The 23519-nt window shown below is 39.4% G+C and overlaps 1 protein-coding gene across 16 annotated transcripts in view; it reads left to right on the top strand.

The window, feature by feature from the left end:
- Window positions 1-23519, top strand: part of POC1B (POC1 centriolar protein B) — a 111301-nt gene that overhangs the window by 42967 nt on the left and 44815 nt on the right. For all 16 annotated transcript variants that reach the window (XM_063646554.1, XM_063646555.1, XM_054444744.2 and 13 more), the window contains 5 exons: window positions 9362-9469; window positions 9909-10024; window positions 11146-11279; window positions 20023-20091; window positions 20790-20942. In XM_063646554.1, the coding sequence (XP_063502624.1) occupies window positions 9362-9469; window positions 9909-10024; window positions 11146-11279; window positions 20023-20091; window positions 20790-20942 (580 nt within the window). The remainder of the gene's footprint in view (window positions 1-9361; window positions 9470-9908; window positions 10025-11145; window positions 11280-20022; window positions 20092-20789; window positions 20943-23519) is intronic.

Genomic DNA, 23519 nt, shown 5'->3' with positions numbered 1-23519 from the left:
ATACAAAGGGGATTGTATTGTATACAAGGGGGTTCCTTGTAAATTTTTTTTCCAATGCAGAATTTTCGGGGATTCTGTTCTTCGTAAATCTTCTCTTATACCCTGTCCTCAAAATTTCAGCCCGTTAGCAGCCCTGAGTTCTGATTTCTGTTTCCTGTGCCCAGTGAGACTGCTGTTATCTCCTTGGGCTCTACTTCATGTATTAAGGCTTAGAAAGTGCTCCCATGTAGAAATCTGGGACAGATTTTGTGCTTATCTCATGTGTTTCCCATCTCTCAAGATTCGCAACCCTATGCTGTCTCTTGCCTAGTTTCTAAAAACAGTTGCTTCATATATTTGGCAGTTGTATGGTTGTTTATGGTAGGGGAGTAAGTCTGATAACCTTTACTACCCCATGGCCAGAACTGGAAATTCTGTCCAAGGAATTAGTGGAACCTGACAAGTTAATTTTAAAATTCACATGGATGTGATAAATGTGCAAGAATAGCCGAGGAAAATTGACAAGAAAACAATTAGAGCCAGGTGGCTCATACCTATAATCCCAGCGCTTTGGGAGGCCAAGGCGGGTGGATCACTTGAGGCCAGGAGTTTGAGACCAGCCTGGCCAACATGGCAAAACCCCATCTCTATTAAAAATACAAAAATTAGTCTGGGTATGGTGGCTCACGCCTGTAATCCCAGCACTTTGGGAGGCTGAGGCGGGCAGATCACAAGGTCAGGAGATCGAGACCATCCTGGCTAACATGGTGAAACTCCGTCTCTACTAAAAATACAAAAAATTAGCCGGGCGAGATGGTGGGCACCTGTAGTCCCAGCTACTCGGGAGGCTGAGGCAAGAGAATGGCGTGAACCCCAGGGGGCAGAGCCTGCGGTGAGCTGAGATCTTGCCACTGCACTCCAGCCTGGGTGACAGCAGGACTCCGTCTCAAAAAAAAAAAAAAAAAAAAAAAAAGTACAAAAATTGGCCAGGCATGGTGGCACACACCTGTATTCCAAGCTACTCAGGAGGCTGAGACACAAGAATCGTGTGAACCTTGGAGGCAGAGGTTGCAGTGAGCCGAGATCATGCCACTGTACTCTAGACTGGCAGCAGAGTGAGACTCTATCAAAAAAAAAGAATTATAAATTAGCTTTATGACTTATCAGCCTCTTGCAAGAAGTGGGTGGATTGCTTGAGTCCAGGAGTTTGAGACCAGCCTGGGCAGCATGGCAAAACCCCATCTCTACAAAAAATACAAAAATTATCTGGGCGTGGTGGCATGCACCTGTAGTCCCAGCTACTTTGGAGGTTAAGGTGGGAGGATCACCTGAGCCTGGGAGGCCTATGTAGTCCCAGCTACTTTGGAGGTTAAGGTGGGAGGATCACCTGAGCCTGGGAGGCCTATGCTGCAGTAAGTTGAGATGGTGCCACTGCACTTCAGCCTCACTAATGGAGTGAGACCTTGTGTCAAAAAAAAAAAAGAAAGAAGGAACTTGTCCAACCAGTTTTCAAAACATAATATAAAACCATAGTAATTAAAATATGGTGATAATGGTACAGGATTAAGAAAAGAGGTCATATAAAGCCCAGAAGCAGATACATGTGTATATAAGAACTTACAATAAATGTGGCATTTCCAATCAGTGGGGAAATATATGGTCTATTTAATATGTAGTTAAGATAACTAGATTTATATTTGGAAAAATATAAAGTTGAATATTTTACCAAAAAAATTTAGATGAATGAAACAACTAGATATTTAAAATAATCCAAATGGTACTGCTTTTCCTCCCAGTGCATGGATAGTATACTTAAATGAATGTAGAGGATCAGTAGAGCAATTGTTTCTGCCTTTAGTATTTGAATTTTAAATGTATGCCATGGACTTAAGTAATTCAAATTCTGTGTCTATTTCCGTGCCCGGTACTTTCTATGAGTTTGTTCTTGGACCCCAGGCTTATTCAATGTGGCACAGAGATGGTGCCCATTAGTGTAAGAGGAGGTGAATAGCTAGTTTCTCTAGACTAACCTTTGTTATAATCTAATTTAACAAAGGTTAATTTAAATAAATAAGGTATACCATATATTGGGAAATATATTCATGCTTTTGAAATGTAAATAGTATAGTCTTTTTATAAGTCTATTTGCAAAATATGTCAGGCATCTTTGTTGCAGTGATTCTACAACCAAAAATGTGTCCAAAATAAATACTTTTTTGCAATCACATGAAAAAGCTTTGTATTCAAAGGTGGTGCTTTCAGTATAATTTGAAATGATGAGAAATTAGAAATAACCAATTTTTCCAATTTTTATTTCAAATGAAAAGCCTAGTTAAGTATAGTTAGATTATGATGTAACCAGTAAAAAGGGAGTATATATGCAACTTATGGCATGAAAATATGTTTACATGGGGGCATGGAATGCAGTGGTTATATTATAAAAGACCTATGCATGAACAAAAGATGAGGTATCTATTATACACAAGATATTAAGTGTAATTGTGTTTGAGTGACAAGATCTGGACTTTTAAAATTTTCTGTATTTCTCAATTTTTAAACATAACTTTAATGATGAAGGAAACATCATTTGAAATACATGTATGTAGGTGAGAAATATCTTTTTACTTACAAAAGAATTTTTCTAAAAGTTAAAATTAGTATAGCCCTTTGTTTTTAAAAACAATGCACATATTGTGGGATAACTTACATTTCTTTATAGTGTTCTTAATAAAAAATAAGTAGAAGTTAATGTAGTAGAGAACTTTTCCGAGTCTATTGCTTTTCCAGCATTGATTTTTTTGGCAGTAAATATCTGCCTATAATTTTCAGTTGTTGATAGGATTACAAAGTGATCTTTTGACCATCTGAATTGAAAAGATTTTGTAAAATTGTGGTAAAATATATATAACAAAGTTTACCATTTTAACCATTTTTATATATACAGTTCTGTGGCATTAAGTATATTCACATTGTTGTGCAATGAATTGCAAAGATTTTTCTCAGCTTACATTGGCTATATATAGTATTAAGTTAGTTTAAATTCCCTTAAAACTTTTTTTTTGAATTTCCTAAACATTTACTAAGGACCTACTCAGTGCCAGGCACTGTGTCTGGGGATAGAGCATTGAGTGAGACAGATGTGAGTTGCCTCTTCTTGCTTATATTCTATTAGGGAAGCCAGTGTGGAGCACTGAGGTATAAATGTGGATGTGGGGCCAGGCGCGGTGTTTAACGCCTGTAATCCTAACACTTTGGGAGGCTGAGGCGGGTGGATCACTTGAGGCCAGGAGTTCAAGACCAGCCTAGCCAACATGGCGAAACCCCATCTCTACTAAAAATACATAAATTAGCCAGATGTGGTGGCACAGGCCTGTAATCCCAGCTACCTGGGGAAGCAGGGTAGCTGAGGCATGAGAATCACTTGAACCCAGGAGGCAGAGGTCACAGTGAGCTGAGATCCCACCATTGCACTCCAGCCTGGGCTACAGAGCAAGAGTCTATCAATAAATGAATGAATGAATGAATGAATGAATGAATGAATGAATGTGGTTGTGGGCAACTCCAAGAACACATCTTGGGGTGCTAGCCTACTGGTGACAGTGTTCAGGAAGGCCGTTCTTGAGGAAGTGACATTGAAGCAGAGAGCTTGAAGGAGGTGTAAAATCCTTTTTATAGATTTTAAACTAGGTAAAGACTAGGGGGCAGTATTTGAGGCACGGGGAAACATCTGAGCAAGAGCAAGGGGCCTAAGAGAAGGTAAAGAAGAGGAGGGTGATGAAAATGAAGATGCAGGAGGATAGGTCCTAGAGAGGTATGAGCATGTCACACTTCTCCCCAAAGGAAACGTGAAACCACCGAAGGTTTTAAGCAGAAAGATGACCCAATTTGATTTAAGATTTAAAGATCACTTTTGTTGCTTGTGGAGAGTGGAAGACAACAGGGCCAATTGTGGTTTAAGGAGACAGGACCCAATAATGGATTGGAATGTGGGGAAGTAGAAGAGAAAGAAGAATCAAGCCAGACTCCTAAGTTTCTGATTTGAGAAACCATTTGCTAAGAAAGAAAACACTGAATAAAGAGGAGAAGAAGAGAACCTTCCTCTTCAAGAGGAAGAGGGTGAATTCATTTGGACAAGTTCAGAGCTGGAGGTTCCTGCAGGATATCCAAAAGGGGATGCCCAGCAAGCAGTTGTACTCATGGGTGGAGATTCCAGGAAGGAAGTCTGGGCACATAGATGGTAAATTCCCCAACAGGTAATTTTCATGGCATGCTTCATCTTTTTACATCTTTTTCGTCTGCTTTTTGTCTCTCAGCAGTTGCAGAAATGAATCCTGCTACTGTAGTCAACAGATGGTTTCTCTTCTAATGCTGACCAGCACTTAAAAAAAATAAATGTTTTGCTTATTGACTTGAACTTCACCTTCAATCTGTAAACATCAAATTCTATCAAAGCAAACTCTGAGACTGCCAAATTTTTAGAGTCTGTGAAAATTTTAGGGCTGATTCATTCCAGACTCCTTCCTTATACAAATAGGAAATGGTGGCCATTATGGTTGTGAGTTTACAAGATTACATAGCTGGACAGTTGCAGAATTGGCCCTAGAATTCAGGACTTAGTATTTACTGAGCAGTCTTGTTTCCACTACTTTTTACTGCTTCCTCCTACTACTGAAGAGCTGTTGGCTTCAGAGTTCCTCTTACTAATGATTTGTGTCTTATGGGACATGAAATAGTGCTTGCCGTGTTTGGTCCCAGAGCCCTGAGTGCTGGGAATGTGTTTTTATAGAAAATGTATTCTGAAGATAAGAAATAGCCAAAGGAAAATTTGAATTTTTTATGAAAGTATCTATCTATCTGTCTGTCTGTCTATCTATCTGTCTGTCTGTCTGTCTATCTAATCTATCTATCTATCTATCTATCTATCTATCTATCTATCTATCTATCTATCTATCTAATCTATTGAGACAGTCTCACTTTGTCACCCAGACTGGAGTGCAGTGGTGCGATCTTGGCTCACTGCAGCCTCCACCTCCCTGATTCTCTTGCCTTAGCCTCCCAAGTAGCTGGGATTACAGGCATGCACCACCAGGCCCGGCTAATTTTTGCATTTTTAGCAGAGATGGGGATTTACCATATTGCCTAGGCTGGTCTCAAACTGATCGCCTCAATGATCTGCCTGCCTCGGCCTCCCAGAGTGCTGGGATTACAGGCATGAGCCACCACACGCGGCCTTATGAAAGCACTTTAAGACTTTTCATGGTTCGTGGACGCTTTTGGTTCTGTAATGAACAAGTAACTATGACTATGAATATAGACATAAAATTTTTACATACAATTACAGGAACTTTGTAGATTCCAAGTTAAAAAGAGTCCTGTTATATAATTTGGGCTATTTTCAGGACATGTGAATCAGTTTTACTAGAAATAAGTTCAAGAATTTCCTCATTCTGGGCTGGGCACAGTGGCTTATGCCTGTAATTCTAGCCCTTTGGGAGGTGAAGGCAGGAGGATTGCTTGAGCCCAGGGGTTCAAGGCTAGCCTGGGCAACATGGCAAAACCCTGTCTCTACAAAAATTACAAAACTTCGCCGTGCGTGGTGGCACAAGCCTGTAATCCCAGTTATTTGGGAGGCTAAGGTGGGATGATCACCTGAGCCCTGGAGGTCGAGGCTGAAATAAGCCGAGATCACACCACTGCTTTCCAGCCTGGGTGACAGAGTGAGACCCTGTCTCAAAAAAAAAAAAAAAAAAAAAAAAAAAAGAATTCCCTCATTCTTTTGAATGAATACCAGTGAAGTTTAAGGAATTCAGTAGTAGTTCAGCTAACTTCTCATATGCCTCTTACAACTCTCGAATGTCCATGTCTGCTGATCCAGTAGTCACTATTGACTAATGTAATATTCATCTTGGTGACACACTTTGTAGAAGTTTTTAAAGGCAGTTGGGTGGTACTAAATTAAGAGAGTCAGAAATCTATTAATGTCTTAGTAGAAATTTTATATCCTCTTTAAATTCTTAAAAGTCTAGTTAGATGTTATTTGAGCCCTGACAATAAAGGACTAGCCTTTCCTAATCAAAGTCAGGGCAAAGAGAAGCCCATTTTATTGGTGCTAACCTATTTTTGATGTATCTAATTAAAAATAAAAGGGAGGAGGAGGAAATAGAAATAATCATTCTCACTTTCAGCCACCTCAAATGCAAAAAAACACATACAGAGAGCATATGCAGGATTATAATGCAGTGACCAGAGCAGGGGGAAGGCCTTAACCTCAGTCCTCTTTAGTTTCTGTTAAGTTGATGGTAGAAACCTCGCCTCCTTCTGGCACCAGGTTCTTCCCAGCCACTGCCTGTACTTTAACTCATTCGAGGTTCACATCCCCTTCATTTATTTTGCTCTGGGAACTTTCTCCCAGCTATGGCCCTCCTGCTCAGGAGGCACTTTTAGCTGACCAAGATAACGCTTTTCCTTATTTGCAAGTTTCTTTAAAATCCTGTTTCCTCTATGGAGCTTCTGGTGACAAATTGGCACCTGTTTTGTTACAACCCTTTTTCATATCACTTTCTAAAATTATGTTTTTTGTGTGCCCTCCCTTCTCCCTAGAACAAAAGCCTCATAAGGGCAGGGATCTTGGCAGTCTCATTCACAGCTATATTCCTACTACCCACAGCAGTGCCCAGTGCCAGGTACTGACAAGTGCTCAGGGAATCTTTGAATGAATCAGTGGGTGAAAATTTTTCCCACAAACTCCACAAGGACAGGGACCATGTCTGTTTTACCTACAGCTTATGGCAACACACACAGATGTTTATTCAAGGATGGTGTATAGCCTCCTAACAGCACTGCCTCGTGGTTGCTCTCCACTTTAGAACCTTCTGTTGTTTACACAGAAGCCACACAGAACTTCCAGTGCTCTAAGTAATTTGGGCCAGTAGAAGACACTTTCCTTTTTGTCAGACTTAAGCAGAGTGGTTCAGAGATTTGGCTGTGGAAACAACTGCCTGTTTTAAATCCAGACCCCTCTCCCCACTGACCTGATAACACTGGCAGTTACTTATCCTTTACATGCCTCTGTTTCTTCACTGTAAATTGAGACAAGCAGTAGCACCTGTTTTACTGGGTTATGCTGAAAATTAAATGAGTTGCTACATGTAATGTGTTAAGAACCGTTCTAGGACATATGTGCTCAAGGAATGTGGGTAGGATAATGATGTGATGGTGGTGGTAGTAATTGGTTGATGTCATAGGGTAAGTACTTTTATATTTTGTTATTATCTAAGCATTTCATTTTATTAAATATTTTTCTCCATAATTGCTTTCTTGAAATGTAAGAGTTAAGTCTTCTCATAGAAATATTTTGGTCACTTAACATAGTCACATTAAGTAATATTTTTTGAAAAGAAGCTTAGTAAGTAACACAATTTGATCCCTTGCATTAGTTTTTTACAGTTTTTTTTTTCTTTTGAGACAGAGTTTCACTCTATCACCCAGGCTAGAGTGCAGTGGTGCGATCTCAGCTCACTGCAACCTCTGCCTCCCGGGTTCGAGCAATTCTCCTGCCTCAGCTTCCTAAGTAGCTGAGATTACAGGCACCTGCCACCATGCCCCAATAATTTTTGTATTTTTTAGTAGACACGGGGTTTCACCATGTTGTCCAGGTTGGTCTCAAACTCCTGACCTCAGGTGATCCGCCTGCCTCGGCCTCCCAAACTGCTGGGATTACAGGCATGAGCCACTGCGCCTGGCCAGTTTTTTATAATTATTATGCCAAGTTTATCCGTGGGGATACTGAGTAGGTTTTTTTCCCCAGGGTCTATATACAGTAAGCTTCCTCTGTTTGGAGCCTTTTTATAATACTGCCCTTCATATTTGAATCTTTCTCACATTTTCTGAAAGAAAATATTAATAAATTATTACTTACTGTAAAATCAGGGTAAACTACCCAGCATGGAAAATTTTTCCTTGAAAGGTTATTTTCTTGACTTTTTTTTTTTTTTTCTGAGGCGAGTCTCGCTCTGTCGCCCAAGCTGGAGTGCAGTGGCACAATCGCAGCTCACTGCAACCTCTGCCTCCTGGGTTCATGTGGTTTTCCTGCCTCAGCCTCCTGAGTAGCTGGGATTACAGGCACCTGCCACCATGCCTGGCTATTTTAGTGGAGGCAGGGTTTCACTTTGTTGGCCAGGCTGGTCTCGAACTCCTGACCTCAGGTGATCCGCCTGCCTCAGCCTCCCAAAGTGCTGGGATTACGGGCATGAGCCACTGCACGCAGACTTCCTGATTTTTAAATATTATTTCACATGGAACTTCTTTGTGTCTTTTTTCTCTGTGAATCTGTAAACGCCAGATGCAAAGTTTCTGTCACAAAGAATTAATTTTAGGTCAGCCTTATGAATGGGAGTAGGGAGAGAACAAAAAGAAAAATCTTCAATTATATTCCACACCCTTAATTGATGACTTATAGTAATCTTTACTGTGGGCATAGAGGGAAACTACAAATAAAATTGAAACATAGTCTGTGACCTCAATCTGTCTTTTTTGGTTTTTGTTACTGTGAAAATATTAATAATAAAAATACTATTCATAGTTTTCTAATATTCTAAAATTTGTTTTTATTTTCTCTGTAGTCTTCTGCTCTTCTATTTATATTTAAAAGGCATCGTGGCCAAACGATAAAAAAAGAACCTTGGGAAGGATCTTAAAGGAATAGACAGCATAAAAGCAGTAGACAAGATGTCTGAGATTTTTCTCATTTGCTTTTTAATGGGGCGTGTGGATGATAGGTTTCTCCATGAAGGAACTTCTGTTCTGTTCTGTATAAATGAATTGTCCTATTTTCAGTCCATTGGAGCTGTCTGGCCTCCCCAAGTCCAGGAAGTTACAGGCATGGGCAGCTAGGTTCTTTTGTTGGTGATGTCACTTAATTTTAATTCTCAACACACCATTCCTTTTCTTACAAAAAGTTTCACTGCAGGCTTGGTCGGATGAGTAATAAAGGCTCTCTCTTGAATCATATGGATAATGCTGGCAAGTGACAGAAATAGAAGAGAGTTCTTTTAAAAATACAAGGCACTTGGCTTAGAGTGAGTGCAGAATTGAATCAAAACCCCAAAGCAGATGAAATAAAACCAAAATTATTTTAATAAAAGAATAAAAGGAAAAAAGCAACTTGGTTAGTCTATATAGCACATTTTGACCTTTTAATGGTCTGTCAGTGTTGTTTGTCATGATGAAGATCTTGGCTGCAGAATATGACTTTACTGCATGGGATGGTAACAGTGGTCTCTGGTATTTAATATTTACAGCCTGGTTTATTTGTGGTGTAGAGGTGAGGTGGTGACTCTCCAGAGCCTTTCACATAAAACATCTTCTTTCTTCTTCTTTCTAGATTTTCGCCCGATGGAAGACTAATTGTGTCATGTAGTGAGGATAAAACTATTAAAATTTGGGATACCACAAATAAGCAATGTGTTAATAACTTCTCAGATTCCGTTGGGTAAGTACACTTTCTTTGTGCATTTATGTGGGTTAGTTTTCTAAGGAGACATTTGATTATAACAATTTAAATAAAGAAATGAGTAAAGAAATTGAAATATGGCCGGGTGCGGTGGCTCACGCCTATAATGCCAGCACTTCGGGAGGCTGAGGCAGGCGGATCATCTGAGGTCAGGAGTTTGAGACCAGCCTGACCAACATAGTGAAACCCTGTCTCCACTAAAAATACAAAAATTACCTGGGCATGGTGATATGCGCCTGTAATTCCAGCTACTCGGGAGGCTGAGGTGAAAGAATCACTTGAACCCAGGAGGCGGAGGTTGCGGTGAGTCGACATTGCGCCACTGCATTCCAGCCTGGGTGGCAAGAGTGAGGCTCTGTCTCAAAAAAAAAAAAAAAAGGAAATTGAAATATTAGGTCATCTTATTCTTTCCTCCTAGATTTGCAAATTTTGTGGACTTTAACCCTAGTGGTACATGCATAGCTTCAGCAGGTTCTGATCAAACTGTGAAAGTCTGGGATGTAAGAGTGAACAAATTACTACAGCATTACCAAGGTAACAATTTTCCTAACAAAAAATTCAGTTTCTGAATGGACTCCTTTTGGAAGGACTGATTCTCCTTGTTGGTGTGGTTTGGTTGTCTTACTTGGGGACATGGGCTGCCTTGGAACAGGCTAGAGAATAGTATAATTAGCTCCCATCAACAGCAGGGTCTCAGAAGCTCAAGGAAAGCAGGAAGTGAAGAGACCTTAAAAATGATGTGAGGGCTGGTTAAAAAAAAAAAAAAAAAGAAGAAGTTGCTATGAGATTTTCAAACTCTGGTTATCAGCATTGTGTGAGAAGTCAGGGATAGAAATGACTGAATTCTGAATCACAGGGAGTTACGTGAGCACAAATAGGTGTTATAACTGGTAGAAAACAATTACCTACTATGCCTATGTATTGAACTAAAAGAGAAGTGAATTTTCTTGGTTTATATTGGATTTATATTAAATCCAAATGATTATTAAACATAGTAGCTTATCCAGTGTTTACCATGTAGCACACAATGTGCCAAATCTAAACAATATTCCTAGGAGGTATCACTGTTACTCACATTTTTAAGATAAGGAAATTGAGATTTAAATAGGGTAATTAACTTGCTCAAATAATCAATAGAACTACTTAGGTCTTCCTGCTTACACAGTGCATAGAAAAATTAACTTTTGATCATTGTGTTATACTGCCTTCTGTTGGAAGGATGCTGTCTGGAAACAAATTCTCAAGCATGATGGCAGGACTGTGCCCGTTTCAAACGTGTCTCCATACTTTTCTCCCTTTAATCCCAAGCCACTAATTAGTTATTACCTTTAATTTGAGACTAGATTATATACCCTATCTGAGCTGGTGATAATTAACTGTCAGTTTTATTGGCAATATATCTAAAGAATTTATAGTAATGTGGTCAATAAGATTACCTTTCCGTGACACAGTCTCATTTTTAAAGTAATTCTGGCTCTCTAACTGGAAGCTTAATGCTATGTGATGCCAAAATACTCATTTTAGTGAGCTATATAGAGTTTTGTTGTTATGGAAACAGTGCTCTTGTTTGCAACCTATTGCTAATAAGGCACTGGGGTATCCTCAAAAGTAAGAATTGTTCTCTTAACTTTTTGCTTTTGTTTTCTACAAATCAGTTCACAGCGGTGGAGTTAATTGCATATCATTCCATCCTTCGGGTAACTATCTAGTCACAGCTTCTTCAGATGGTACCCTTAAGATTCTGGACCTCTTAGAAGGAAGGCTCATCTATACACTTCAAGGACATACGGTATTAACACTCAGATTCTTGCTTTTTATATATAAAAGTATAAAATAATATATATTTTAAATTTCTGATCCATTTTTATGTCCCTTTATTATTTTTCCAGACATAGCACACATTGCTGCTATCATAAAATTTTTACTTCCAAGGCTGTTTTTATCCTCTGGAAGCAACTCTTAGAAATATTATTTGTGGCCGGGCGTGGTGGCTCACGCCTGTAATCCCAACACTTTGGGAGGCTGAGGCGGGTGGATCACCTGAGGTCAGGAGATCGAGACCATCTTGGCCAATATGATGAAACCCCATTTCTACTAAAATACAAAAAATTAGCCAGGTGTGGTGGCACATGCCTGTAATCCAAGCTACTTGGTTGGGAGGCTGAGGCAGGGGTATCACTTGAACCCAGGAGGGGGAGGCTGCAGTGAGCTGAGATTGTGCCACTGCACTCCAGCCTGGCAACAGAGCAAGACTCTGTCTAAAAAAAAAAAAAAAAAAAAGGAAGAAAAAAAGAAATATTATTTGTTGTAATTCTTATCAAAATCAATGTGTATCTTTTTTTTTTCTCAGTAAGTCTTTTTTTTTTTCATTTTTTTAAATTTTATTATTATTATACTTTAGGTTTTATGCTACATGTGCGCAATGTGCAGGTTAGTTACATATGTATACATGTGCCATGCTGGTGCGCTGCACCCACTAACTCGTCATCTAGCATTAGGTATGTCTCCCAGTGCTATCCCTCCCCCCTCCCCCAACCCCACAACAGTCCCCGAAGTGTGATGTTCCCCTTCCTGTGTCCATGTGTTCTCATTGTTCAGTTCCCACCTATGAGTGAGAATATGCGGTGTTTGGTTTTTTGTTTTTGTGATAGTTTACTGAGAATGATGATTTCCAATTTCATCCATGTCCCTACAAAGGACATGAACTCATCATTTTTTATGGCTGCATAGTATTCCTTGGTGTATATGTGCCACATTTTCTTAATCCAGTCTATCATTGTTGGACGTTTGGGTTGGTTCCAAGTCTTTGCTATTGTGAATAATGCCGCAATAAACATACGTGTGCATGTGTCTTTGTAGCAGCATGATTTATAGTCCTTTGGGTATATACCCAGTAATGGGATGGCTGGGTCAAATGGAATTTCTAGTTCTAGATCCCTGAGGAATCGCCACACTGACTTCCACAAGGGTTGAACTATTTTACAGTCCCACCAACAGTGTAAAAGTGTTCCTATTTCTCCACATCCTCTCCAGCAACTGTTGTTTCCTGACTTTTTAATGATTGCCATTCTAACTGGTGTGAGATGGTATCTCATTGTGGTTTTGATTTGCATTTCTCTGATGGCCAGTGATGGTGAGCATTTTTTCATGTGTTTTTTGGCTGCATAAATGTCTTCTTTTGAGAAGTGTCTGTTCATGTCCTTTGCCCACTTTTTGATGGGGTTGTTTGTTTTTTTCTTGTAAATTTGTTGGAGTTCATTGTAGATTCTGGATATTAGCCCTTTGTCAGATGAGTAGGTTGGGAAAATTTTCTCCCATTTTGTAGGTTGCCTGTTCACTCTGATGGTAGTTTCTTTTGCTGTGCAGAAGCTCTTTAGTTTAATTAGATCCCATTTGTCAATTTTGGCTTTTGTTGCCATTGCTTTTGGTGTTTTAGACATGAAATCCTTGCCCATGCCTATGTCCTGAATGGTAATGCCTAGGTTTTCTTCTAGGGTTTTTATGGTTTTAGGTCTAACATTTAAGTCTTTAATCCATCTTGAATTGATTTTTGTATAAGGTGTAAGGAAGGGATCCAGTTTCAGCTTTCTACATATGGCTAGCCAGTTTTCCCAGCACCATTTATTAAATAGGGAATCCTTTCCCCATTTCTTGTTTTTCTCAGGTTTGTCAAAGATCAGATAGTTGTAGATATGTGGCGTTATTTCTGACGGCTCTGTTCTGTTCCATTGATCTATATCTCTGTTTTGGTACCAGTACTATGCTGTTTTTGTTACTGTAGCCTTGTAGTATAGTTTGAAGTCAGGTAGTGTGATGCCTCCAGCTTTGTTCTTTTGGCTTACGATTGACTTGGCGATGCGGGCTCTTTTTTGGTTCCATATGAACTTTAAAGTAGTTTTTTCCAATTCTGTGAAGAAAGTCATTGGTAGCTTGATGGGGATGGCATTGAATCTGTAAATTACCTTGGGCAGTATGGCCATTTTCATGATATTGATTCTTCCTACCCATGAGCATGGAATGTTCTTCCATTTGTTTGTATCCTCTTTTATTTCCTTGAGCAGTGGTTTGTAGTTCTCCTTGAAGAGGTCCTGCACATCCCTTTAAGTTGGATTCCTAGGTATTTTATTCTCTTTGAAGCAATTGTGAATGGGAGTTCACTCATGATTTGGCTCTCTGTTTGTCTTTTATTGGTGTATAAGAATGCTTGTGATTTTTGTACATTGATTTTGTATCCTGAGACTTTGCTGAAGTTGCTTATCAGCTTAAGGAGATTTTGGGCTGAGCCAATGGGGTTTTCTAGATATACAATCATGTCGTCTGCAAACAGGGACAATTTGACTTCCTCTTTTCCTAATTGAATACCCTTTATTTCCTTCTTCTGCCTAATTGCCCTGGCCAGAACTTCCAACACTATGTTGAATAGAAGTGGTGAGAGAGGGCATCCCTGTCTTGTGCCAGTTTTCAAAGGGAATGCTTCCAGTTTTTGCCCATTCAGTATGATATTGGCTGTGGGTTTGTCATAGATAGCTCTTATTATTTTGAGATACGTCCCATCAATACCTAATTTATTGAGAGTTTTTAGCATGAAGGGTTGTTTAATTTTGTCAAAGGCCTTTTCTGCATCTATTGAGATAATCATGTGGTTTTTGTCTTTGGTTCTGTTTATATGCTGGATTACATTTATTGATTTGCGTATATTGAACCAGCCTTGCATCCCAGGGATGAAGCCCACTTGATCATGGTGGATAAGCTTTTTGATGTGCTGCTGGATTCTGTTTGCCAGTATTTTATTGAGGATTTTTGCATCAATGTTCATCAAGGATATCGGTCTAAAATTCTCCTTTTTGGTTGTGTCTCTGCCCGGCTTTGGTATCAGGATGATGCTGGCCTCATAAAATGAGTTAGGGAGGATTCCCTCTTTTTCTATTGATTGGAATAGTTTCAGAAGGAATGGTACCAGTTCCTCCTTGTACCTCTGGTAGAATTCAGCTGTGAACCCATCTGGTCCTGGACTTTTTTTGGTTGGTAAGCTATTGATTATTGCCACAATTTCAGCTCCTGTTATTGGTCTATTGAGAGATTCAACTTCTTCCTGGTTTAGTCTTGGGATGGTGTATGTGTTGAGTAATTTATCCATTTCTTCTAGATTTTCTAGTTTATTTGCATAGAGGTGTTTGTAGTATTCTCTGATGGTAGTTTGTATTTCTGTGGGATTGGTGGTGATATCCCCTTTATCATTTTTTATTGCATCTATTTGATTCTTCTCTCTTTTTTTCTTTATTAATCTTGCTAGCGGTCTATCAATTTTGTTGATCCTTTCAAAAAACCAGCTCCTGGATTCATTAATTTTTGAAGGGTTTTTTGTGTCTCTATTTCCTTCAGTTCTGCTCTAATTTTAGTTATTTCTTGCCTTCTGCTAGCTTTTGAATGTGTTTGCTCTTGCTTTTCTAGGTCTTTTAATTGTGATGTTAGGGTGTCAGTTTTGGATCTTTCCTGCTTTCTCTTATGGGCATTTAGTGCTATAAATTTCCCTCTACACACTGCTTTGAATGCATCCCAGAGATTCTGGTATGTTGTGTCTTGGTTCTCGTTGGTTTCAAAGAACATCTTTATTTCTGCCTTCATTTCGTTATGTACCCAGTAGTCATTCAGGAGCAGGTTGTTCAGTTTCCATGTAGTTGAGCGGTTTCGAGTGAGATTCTTAATCCTGAGTTCTAGCTTGATTGCACTGTGATCTGAGAGATAGTTTGTTATAATTTCTGTTCTTTTACATTTACTGAGGAGAGCTTTACTTCCAAGTATGTGGTCAATTTTGGAATAGGTGTGGTGTGGTGCTGAAAAAAATGTATATTCTGTTGATTTGGGGTGGAGAGTTCTGTAGATGTCTATTAGGTCCGCTTGGTGCAGAGCTGAGTTCAATTCCTGGGTATCCTTGTTGACTTTCTGTCTGGTTGATCTGTCTAATGTTGACAGTAGGGTGTTAAAGTCTCCCATTATTAATGTGTGGGAGTCCAAGTCTCTTTGTAGGTCACTCAGGACTTGCTTTATGAATCTGGGTGCTCCTGTATTGGGTGCATATATATTTAGGATAGTTAGCTCTTCTTGTTGAATTGATCCCTTTACCATTATGTAATGGCCTTCTTTGTCTCTTTTGATCTTTGTTGGTTTAAAGTCTGTTTTATCAGAGACTAGGATTGCAACCCCTGCCTTTTTTTGTTTTCCATTTGCTTGGTAGATCTTCCTCCATCCTTTTATTTTGATCCTATGTGTGTCTCTACACGTGAGATGGGTTTCCTGAATACAGCGCACTGATGGGTCTTGAGTCTTTATCCAATTTGCCAGTCTGTGTCTTTTAATTGGAGCATTTAGTCCATTTACATTTAAAGTTAATATTGTTATGTGTGAATTTGATCCTGTCATTATGATGTTAGCTGGTTATTTTGCTCGTTAGTTGATGCAGTCTCTTCCTAGTCTCGATGGTCTTTACATTTTGGCATGATTTTGCAGTGGCTGGTACCGGTTGTGCCTTTCCATGTTTAGCGCTTCCTTCAGGAGCTCTTTTAGAGCAGGCCTGGTGGTGACAAAATCTCTCAGCATTTGCTTGTCTGTAAAGTATTTTATTTCTCCTTCACTTATGAAGCTTAGTTTGGCTGGATATGAAATTCTGTGTTGAAAATTCTTTTCTTTAAGAATGTTGAATATTGGCCCCCACTGTCTTCTGGCTTGTAGGGTTTCTGCCAAGAGATCCGCTGTTAGTCTGATGGGCTTCCCTTTGAGGGTAACCCGACCTTTCTCTCTGGCTGCCCTTAACATTTTTTCCTTCATTTCAACTTTGGTGAATCTGACAATTATGTGTCTTGGAGTTGCTCTTCTCGAGGAGTATCTTTGTGGCGTTCTCTGTATTTCCTGAATCTGAATGTTGGCCTGCCTTGCTAGATTGGGGAAGTTCTCCTGGATAATATCCTGCAAGTGTTTTCCAACTTGGTTCCATTCTCCCCGTCACTTTCAGGTACACCAATCAGACGTAGATTTGGTCTTTTCACATAGTCCCACATTTCTTGGAGGCTTTGCTCGTTTCTTTTTATTCTTTTTTCTCTAAACTTCCCTTCTCGCTTCATTTCATTCATTTCATCTTCCATGGCTGATACCCTTTCTTCCATTTGATCGCATCGGCTCCTGAGGCTTCTGCACTGTTCACATAGTTCTCGAGCCTTGGTTTTCACCTCCATCAGCTCCTTTAAGCATTTCTCTGTATTGGTTATTCTAGTTATACATTCTTCTAAATTTTTTTCAAAGTTTTCAACTTCTTTGCCTTTGGTTTGAATATCCTCCCGTAGCTCAGAGTAATTTGATCATCTGAAGCCTTCTTCTCTCAGCTCGTCGAAGTCATTCTCCGTCCAGCTTTGTTCCGTTGCTGGTGAGGAACTGCGTTCCTTTGGAGGAGGAGAGGCGCTCGCTTTTTAGAGTTTCCAGTTTTTCTGCTCTGTTTTTTCCCCATCTTTGTGGTTTTATCTACTTTTGGTCTTTGATGATGGTGATGTACAGATGGGTTTTTGGTGTGGATGTCCTTTCTGTTAGTTTTCCTTCTAACAGACAGGACCCTCAGCTGCAGGTCTGTTGGAGTACCCGGCCGGCCGTGTGAGGTGTCAGTCTGCCTCTGCTGGGGGGTGCCTCCCAGTTAGGCTGCTCGGGGGTCAGGGGTCAGGGACCCACTTGAGGGGGCAGTCTGCCCGTTCTCAGATCTCCAGCTGTGTGCTGGGAGAACCACTGCTCTCCTCAAAGCTGTCAGACAGGGACATTTAAGTCTGCAGAGGTTACTGCTTTCTTTTTGTTTGTCTGTGCCCTGCCCCGAGAGGTGGAGCCTACAGAGGCAGGCAGGCCTCCTTGAGCTGTGGTGGGCTCCACCCAGTTCAAGCTTCCCAGCTGCTTTGTTTACCTAAGGGAGCCTGGGCAATGGCGGACGCCCCTCCCCCAGCCTCGCTGCTGCCTTGCTGTTTGATTTCAGACTGCTGTGCTAGCAATCAGCGAGACTCCGTGGGCGTAGGACCCTCTGAGCCAGGTGCAGGCTATAATCTCCTGGTGCACCGTTTCCTAAGCCCGTTGGAAAAGCACAGTATTCGGGTGGGAGTGGCCTGATTTTCCAGGTGCCGTCTCTCACCCCTGGAAAGGGAACTCCCTGACCCCTTGCGCTTCCCGAGTGAGGCAATGCCTCACCCTTCTTTGGCTCGCACACGGTGTGCTCACCCACTGACCTGTGCCCACTGTCTGGCACTCCCTAGTGAGATGAACACGGTACCTCAGATGGAAATGCAGAAATCACCTGTCTTCTGCGTCGCTCATGCTGGGAGCTGTAGACCGGAGCTGTTCCTATTCGGCCATCTTGGCTCCTCCCCCCCATGTGTATCTTTCAATGGCCGTTAAATGAATCCTCTCCTGCTGTCTTTATCAATGTGTTGTATAGATTGACTGGGTAAATGGTGATGGGTAAGTAGATTCCGTACTTCAGATCCTTCCTTCATGTGGAGGCTGTCCCGCTTAGCCCTGACACCCAGCCTCTCACACCTCTCCCCCACTCCTTCTGCTGATTTGTTGGTGGGTTTAGGAGAAATTGGGTAAGCACAGCCTAACACCTTCTAGTCTCCTGCCTTTGGGGGTGAGCCACTCTTCACTGTTTTTCTCTGATATTCCTTGTGGGGAGACCTCCCCTTGTCTAGTGTTGCCTGTGACTCATTCTGGGCATCAGTTCTAGAAAGCCTATTTGTGTTACACATAAAAGCCACATTCTCTTTTTACAAGCATTTATTAGAAAGAAAGGTGATATTTCAATTCTTATGTGCTGTATTCCTTTGTCTTATTTCTCAATTGGTTTAGAACCAAGTAGGTAAGAGGGGTGCCTTTTATTGAGCCTGTTCAAAGATCCCTCCCTGGCATATAGATCAATTTTTTAAATTGATTATTTCTTTATTTTTGAGATGGATTCTTAGTCTGTCACCCAGGCTGGAGTGCAGTGGCACAATCTTGGCTCACTGTAACCTCTGCCTCCTGGGTTCAAGCGATTCTCCTACCTCAGCCTTCTGTACAGGCGCACCACCATGCCCAGCTAATTTTTTTTTTTTTTTTAAGAAGAGATGGGGTTTCACCATGTTGGCCAGGCTTGTTTTGAACTCCTGACCTCAGGTAATCTGCCTGCCTCGGCCTCCCAAAGTGCTGGGATTACAGGTGTGAGCCACTGTGCCCAGCCTAGATAAATTTTTTTGAGTATATAAACTATTCTTTTCTTCCAGACAATATTCAGACTTCTCTGAATTTTTTAGAATGCATCCTCTTTTTTTTAAGGTACTTCCTTTTAAGAAGTATAAGCTGTTTATATCTAGAAATAGAATGAGCTTTGTGGTCTAGAAAAGAGTTTCTTTTTCACAGGTTCTGCCTGGCTTCCTGCTTTGCGTTATCATTTATTCTGCAGTGGTGTTAGGGTAAAGCAGAAATAAACACTAACCAGCTTAAATATATGCATATCCATGGATTTAGGCTGAATAAACACAACCAATAAAAGTGGCCAAGGATTGAAATATCCATGAAAAAAGTACAAAATAATAGGGAAAAAAAGATAAACACAGTCTTTCAGTAGGAAAACACTACATGAAGATGGAATTTTAGTCTGGAAGTGAAGGTGTTTATGAAGCTATTACTATTATAACCTAAATCTGTGGAATAGTCTACTTGGGAAAATACAAGATGTTTTTCCCTAAAACTTTTCTTGTACAGATTAAGGACATATTAAAAACATATGGTATATATTAATATTTTTGAAATAAGAAATACGTACTCTTATCTGGATTGAAAAATTGACCTAGAGGCTATCCACCTTGTGACTGTGCCAAGCACAGTCTTGTCCAACTCCACGGTAACTGCTCAATTTCAGGTTTTCATTACCTCTCACCTAGATAATTACAGGAACTTCCTAACTGGCCTCCAACCAAGCATCTTACTCCAATTCATCTTTCTCACAATTGTGATACTGATTTTAATCATTCACAGCTCTCCTCCTATCTGTGTTCTGCTCTTTAAACTTTTAGTGGTTTATGGTTGCCTACAAGAAGGGGGAACTCAGTGAAGCCCATTGGTCAGGAAATGGACTTCATGTAAATAGCCTCATTCCCATTACCTACATATTTATCATTCAGTTTCTGCTAGTGATTGGTTGAATACAGAGTCCAAAGCCAGAAAATCTTAACAGAAATTCTTATGAACTTACATATGTACAGGCTTTTCTTGAAAGGAGAAAAAGGTTATTTTTAAATTAATTTTTAGTATTTTTTAGTATCATTTATTTGTGTTTTAATATGATTGGGTTGATTCTTTGATTATCTTTACTCTGCCAGCATTAGTTGCTAGCAACTGATGTGTTTTATCAGACTTATTGCATGAGTAGTATGCATAAATTAGGATGAGAAATTGATATCCATAGTCTTCTTGGCCATGAGAAAGCATTACCAAGTACTTTTTTTTCTTTATCTCCCTTTATTTCTCAGGGACCTGTCTTTACTGTTTCATTTTCAAAAGGTGGAGAGCTATTTGCATCCGGAGGTGCAGACACACAGGTTTGTAAATCTTTCAGCTCCTCTTTGATTTGGTTAAGGTAAAGGAATCCTTGACCTCAGCTAAGAGTTTTACAACCAGCTAGTTTGTGTATGTTAAGATGGTTGTCCATGAGTTTATATTTTAATTAGTACCATGAAGTCTGCTATCTCATAGCTGAAACAGAGCCAGTTCTGAATTTTGGGAACTCAAATAGTTATTTTCTTTTGCTCATTTTACACTTAACTATACATGTAACTGACACTATATGTCCACTTTCAGTAATTATATAGCACTTTTGCTTGAATCATTGCCTAATCTTAAGCTTCTTGAAGATGGTAAATATAAATCATTTATATAGCAAGTCTGCATTTATCTGAAATGACCAAAAGTCATTCATGGCCAGATTTATTGAATAAACTGAATGACCAAGTCCAAAACATGGTTTTGGGCTTTGACCAAAAAAAAAAAAGAGGATTTTAAGATAACCAGATATTTTCTTAATATGAATTTTAAACCAGATATGAAGGCAATTCAAAATGTTAAATCTCTCCCCCAACCACACCTTAAAAAAAGATATTGAGAAATAGTAACATAGTTGAAATATGTATCTACCCTTTCTACTTTGGGAGACAATTCTGTATATTGTGGGTTTTAAAATCAGCTCTATTGCTTGTACATGCAAGTCAATAACTGCCAACATCATTGACTTTTTTCATAGGTCTTATTATGGAGGACTAACTTTGATGAATTGCATTGTAAAGGTCTTAACAAAAGAAATCTCAAAAGATTACATTTTGATTCACCACCACATCTTCTTGATATCTACCCAAGAACACCACATCCCCATGAGGAAAAAGTTGAGACTGTAGAAGTGAGTATTTTGTTCATATTTGTCCTACATTTTGTGTACATTTTGAGGCTTTTGCTGAAGGAGGTGTTTGAAATTACTGAATTATGTATAAAACCTAGTGCTGCCTTAAAACAGCAGCACTTTGATAAACAGTTGTTTTCACTACAGTGTGTAATAAAGTTTTATATTTGTTTCTTGAAGGCCCAGAAGTAAAACTAAAAAATAGTGTTGATAGTAATAGGAAATGAGAAATTAAATCTAAGGCCTCTGGTGACTGAAGTCTGAACTAGCTTTATATTCTAGGTGTGTTTAGGGAGGTCATGTGATGGCTGTCATGAGAATAAGGCTGAAGGGCAAGAATTTTTATAATGGTTATTGAAATAGGTAGCTTAAAACTCTTTTATAGCAAAAAGAAAATCTTATGGACAGGTAAAAGAAGAGATTTAGTGATTAAATCTAATAATTAAGACAGTGTTATTGCCTGCATATATTTTGCATATATAGTTATCTATTTAGCTGTAGGTTTTTGCTGACAAATTGCCTTAGGTCCTATGAATTTAAGTGTTATGATTTAAGCGTTCTTTTGTCTTCAAAGAGAGATTTATCTTTGCTAGATGCTTAGCTGATGTTAGCCTATTCTTATTTTGCATGATTCTTCTTCAGCCGTTTCTCTTCTAAAAGCTGACTTCAGAAATTACCTGTTCATCTGAATTTTTATCACTGGCAGTCTCTTTGCTTTTAGAGTTAGGTATTTTGAGTTCTTGAGATGTATTCCTGAGCGGCAATGCATGGTAGCCGCATTCACTGTTCATGCTGTGCATGTACCCTCACCCACATCACTTCTTTCAGTTTGTTTTCCTTAGTCTTGGTCCTTGCCGTTATCTCAGGCACTTCTGCTAGTGTCCAGTTGTGCATCTAAGTATATGTTTTTGTTCTTTTTTTTTAAACTATTTTCTAGATTTTGTTTAATCCAGCCATATCTTGGGATTTGTGTCTTTGCTTTTCCCTGGTAGTGTTGACTTTCAGTTCTCGGCTATAATCTTTGTCTTTTCCAACTTCTGGCAATCTTTTCAGTTCTTCTAAAGTATTAATCATGTTACCACTTCTTTGTACTACTTATTGTATTATCATTTTTCTTTTATTTAAAAGAAAAAAGTAATCTAATTTGGTTTTCCCATTTTTTGCTTCTGTTTCTAGTTATATTTCTTATCCCTGTGATCATATAAATTCATATAAAATACATGTTAAATATATTTTAATTTAACTTGAGTATTTTTTTCTTGTATTATCCAAGTTGGTTTTATTAACTGTTGGTATTTTTATTCTGTTGTCTTGTGGTTTGGCCAAGATTGATCAGGAGAGAAATATCCATTTGGCCACTTTCCAGGGTGTTGGGTGGCAGAAGTGCAGGCTGATCCCGAGACTGCTTTCCTCGTGAATTAGGTGATATTTCCATGACTCCACACTCACGTCAGCACAGAGACTCAAGCCATTTTTTCTCTGATTTACTGTCAGCCCCAGTTCATTTCAGAGTGCTAGGCTTTCTTTAAAATGTCAAGGAGTTGCCTGAGTGGCTCTGCTCTTATAGTACAGCCAAAAAGCCATTAAACCAGCTGGGCTGCTTTGTGTTGCTGGGTCAGGATGACCCAGGCCATGAAAAGCCACTCACAAATAAATTTTTCACATATACCCTAAAAATTCTATTAAACACTGACTTTTCTTCATCGTGGAATTAGAGTTCAGTTGCACTATACAAAATGCTGAGCCTTGTGACTGAATTTTTTTTTGTGACCTTAAGGTAGTCAGCCTCTGTGTACATAGTTTAAATTATCTGTAAACACGCATGGCTGCTTAAATTAAGTATAACACATGACTTGCTTTTGTAAAACACTTTGAGGCCCTGTGATACAAAATGCCAGAAGAGTGATAGGATTCTGTTTATGAACAACCAATTGTTGTAATTGTTTCTTTTTTTTTTTTTTTTTCTTAAAAATCTCTTGGGCCAGGCACGGTAGCTCATGCCTGTAATCCCAGCACTTTGGAAGGCCGAGGTGGGCGGGTCACGAGGTCAGCAGTTCGAGACTAGCCTGACCAACATGGTGAAACCCCGTCTCTACTAAAAATACAAAAATTAGCTGGGTGTGGTGGCACATGCCTATAATCCCAGCTACTCAGGAGGCTGAGGCAGGAGAATCGCTTGAACCTGGGAGGCGGAGGTTGCAGTGAGCCGAGATCATGTCACTGCACTCCAGCCTGGGCAACAGGGTGAGACTCCATCTCAAAAAAAAAAAAAAAATCTCGTATAAAAAAGTCAAGGTTATGAAATTTTCTAGACAGGGAACAACTTTAGTATTATGAGTAAATAATTAAGTACCAAATTGTGTTTTAAAGACTCTACTTCAAAGTAATAAATGTGAATCCCTCACAAAGCCAAAGACTACTTAGTTCAAAACTTTCACTTAGAATGGAATAGTCAGAATAAAAGTTGTGCTGTGTTCATTTATGATTAGTAAACTTTACTTTGAAATACTAAATTCAGTAGATTAAGTTTTTTTCAAAGCTTTAGGCAAATTTACATACAGTTACTTGGGAAATATT

This window comes from Pongo pygmaeus, chromosome 10 (genome assembly GCF_028885625.2).
Source record: "Pongo pygmaeus isolate AG05252 chromosome 10, NHGRI_mPonPyg2-v2.0_pri, whole genome shotgun sequence".
NCBI lineage: Eukaryota > Metazoa > Chordata > Mammalia > Primates > Hominidae > Pongo > Pongo pygmaeus.
The sequence above is the reverse complement of the archived record's forward strand: the minus strand, read 5'-3'. Positions and strand labels throughout refer to the sequence as shown.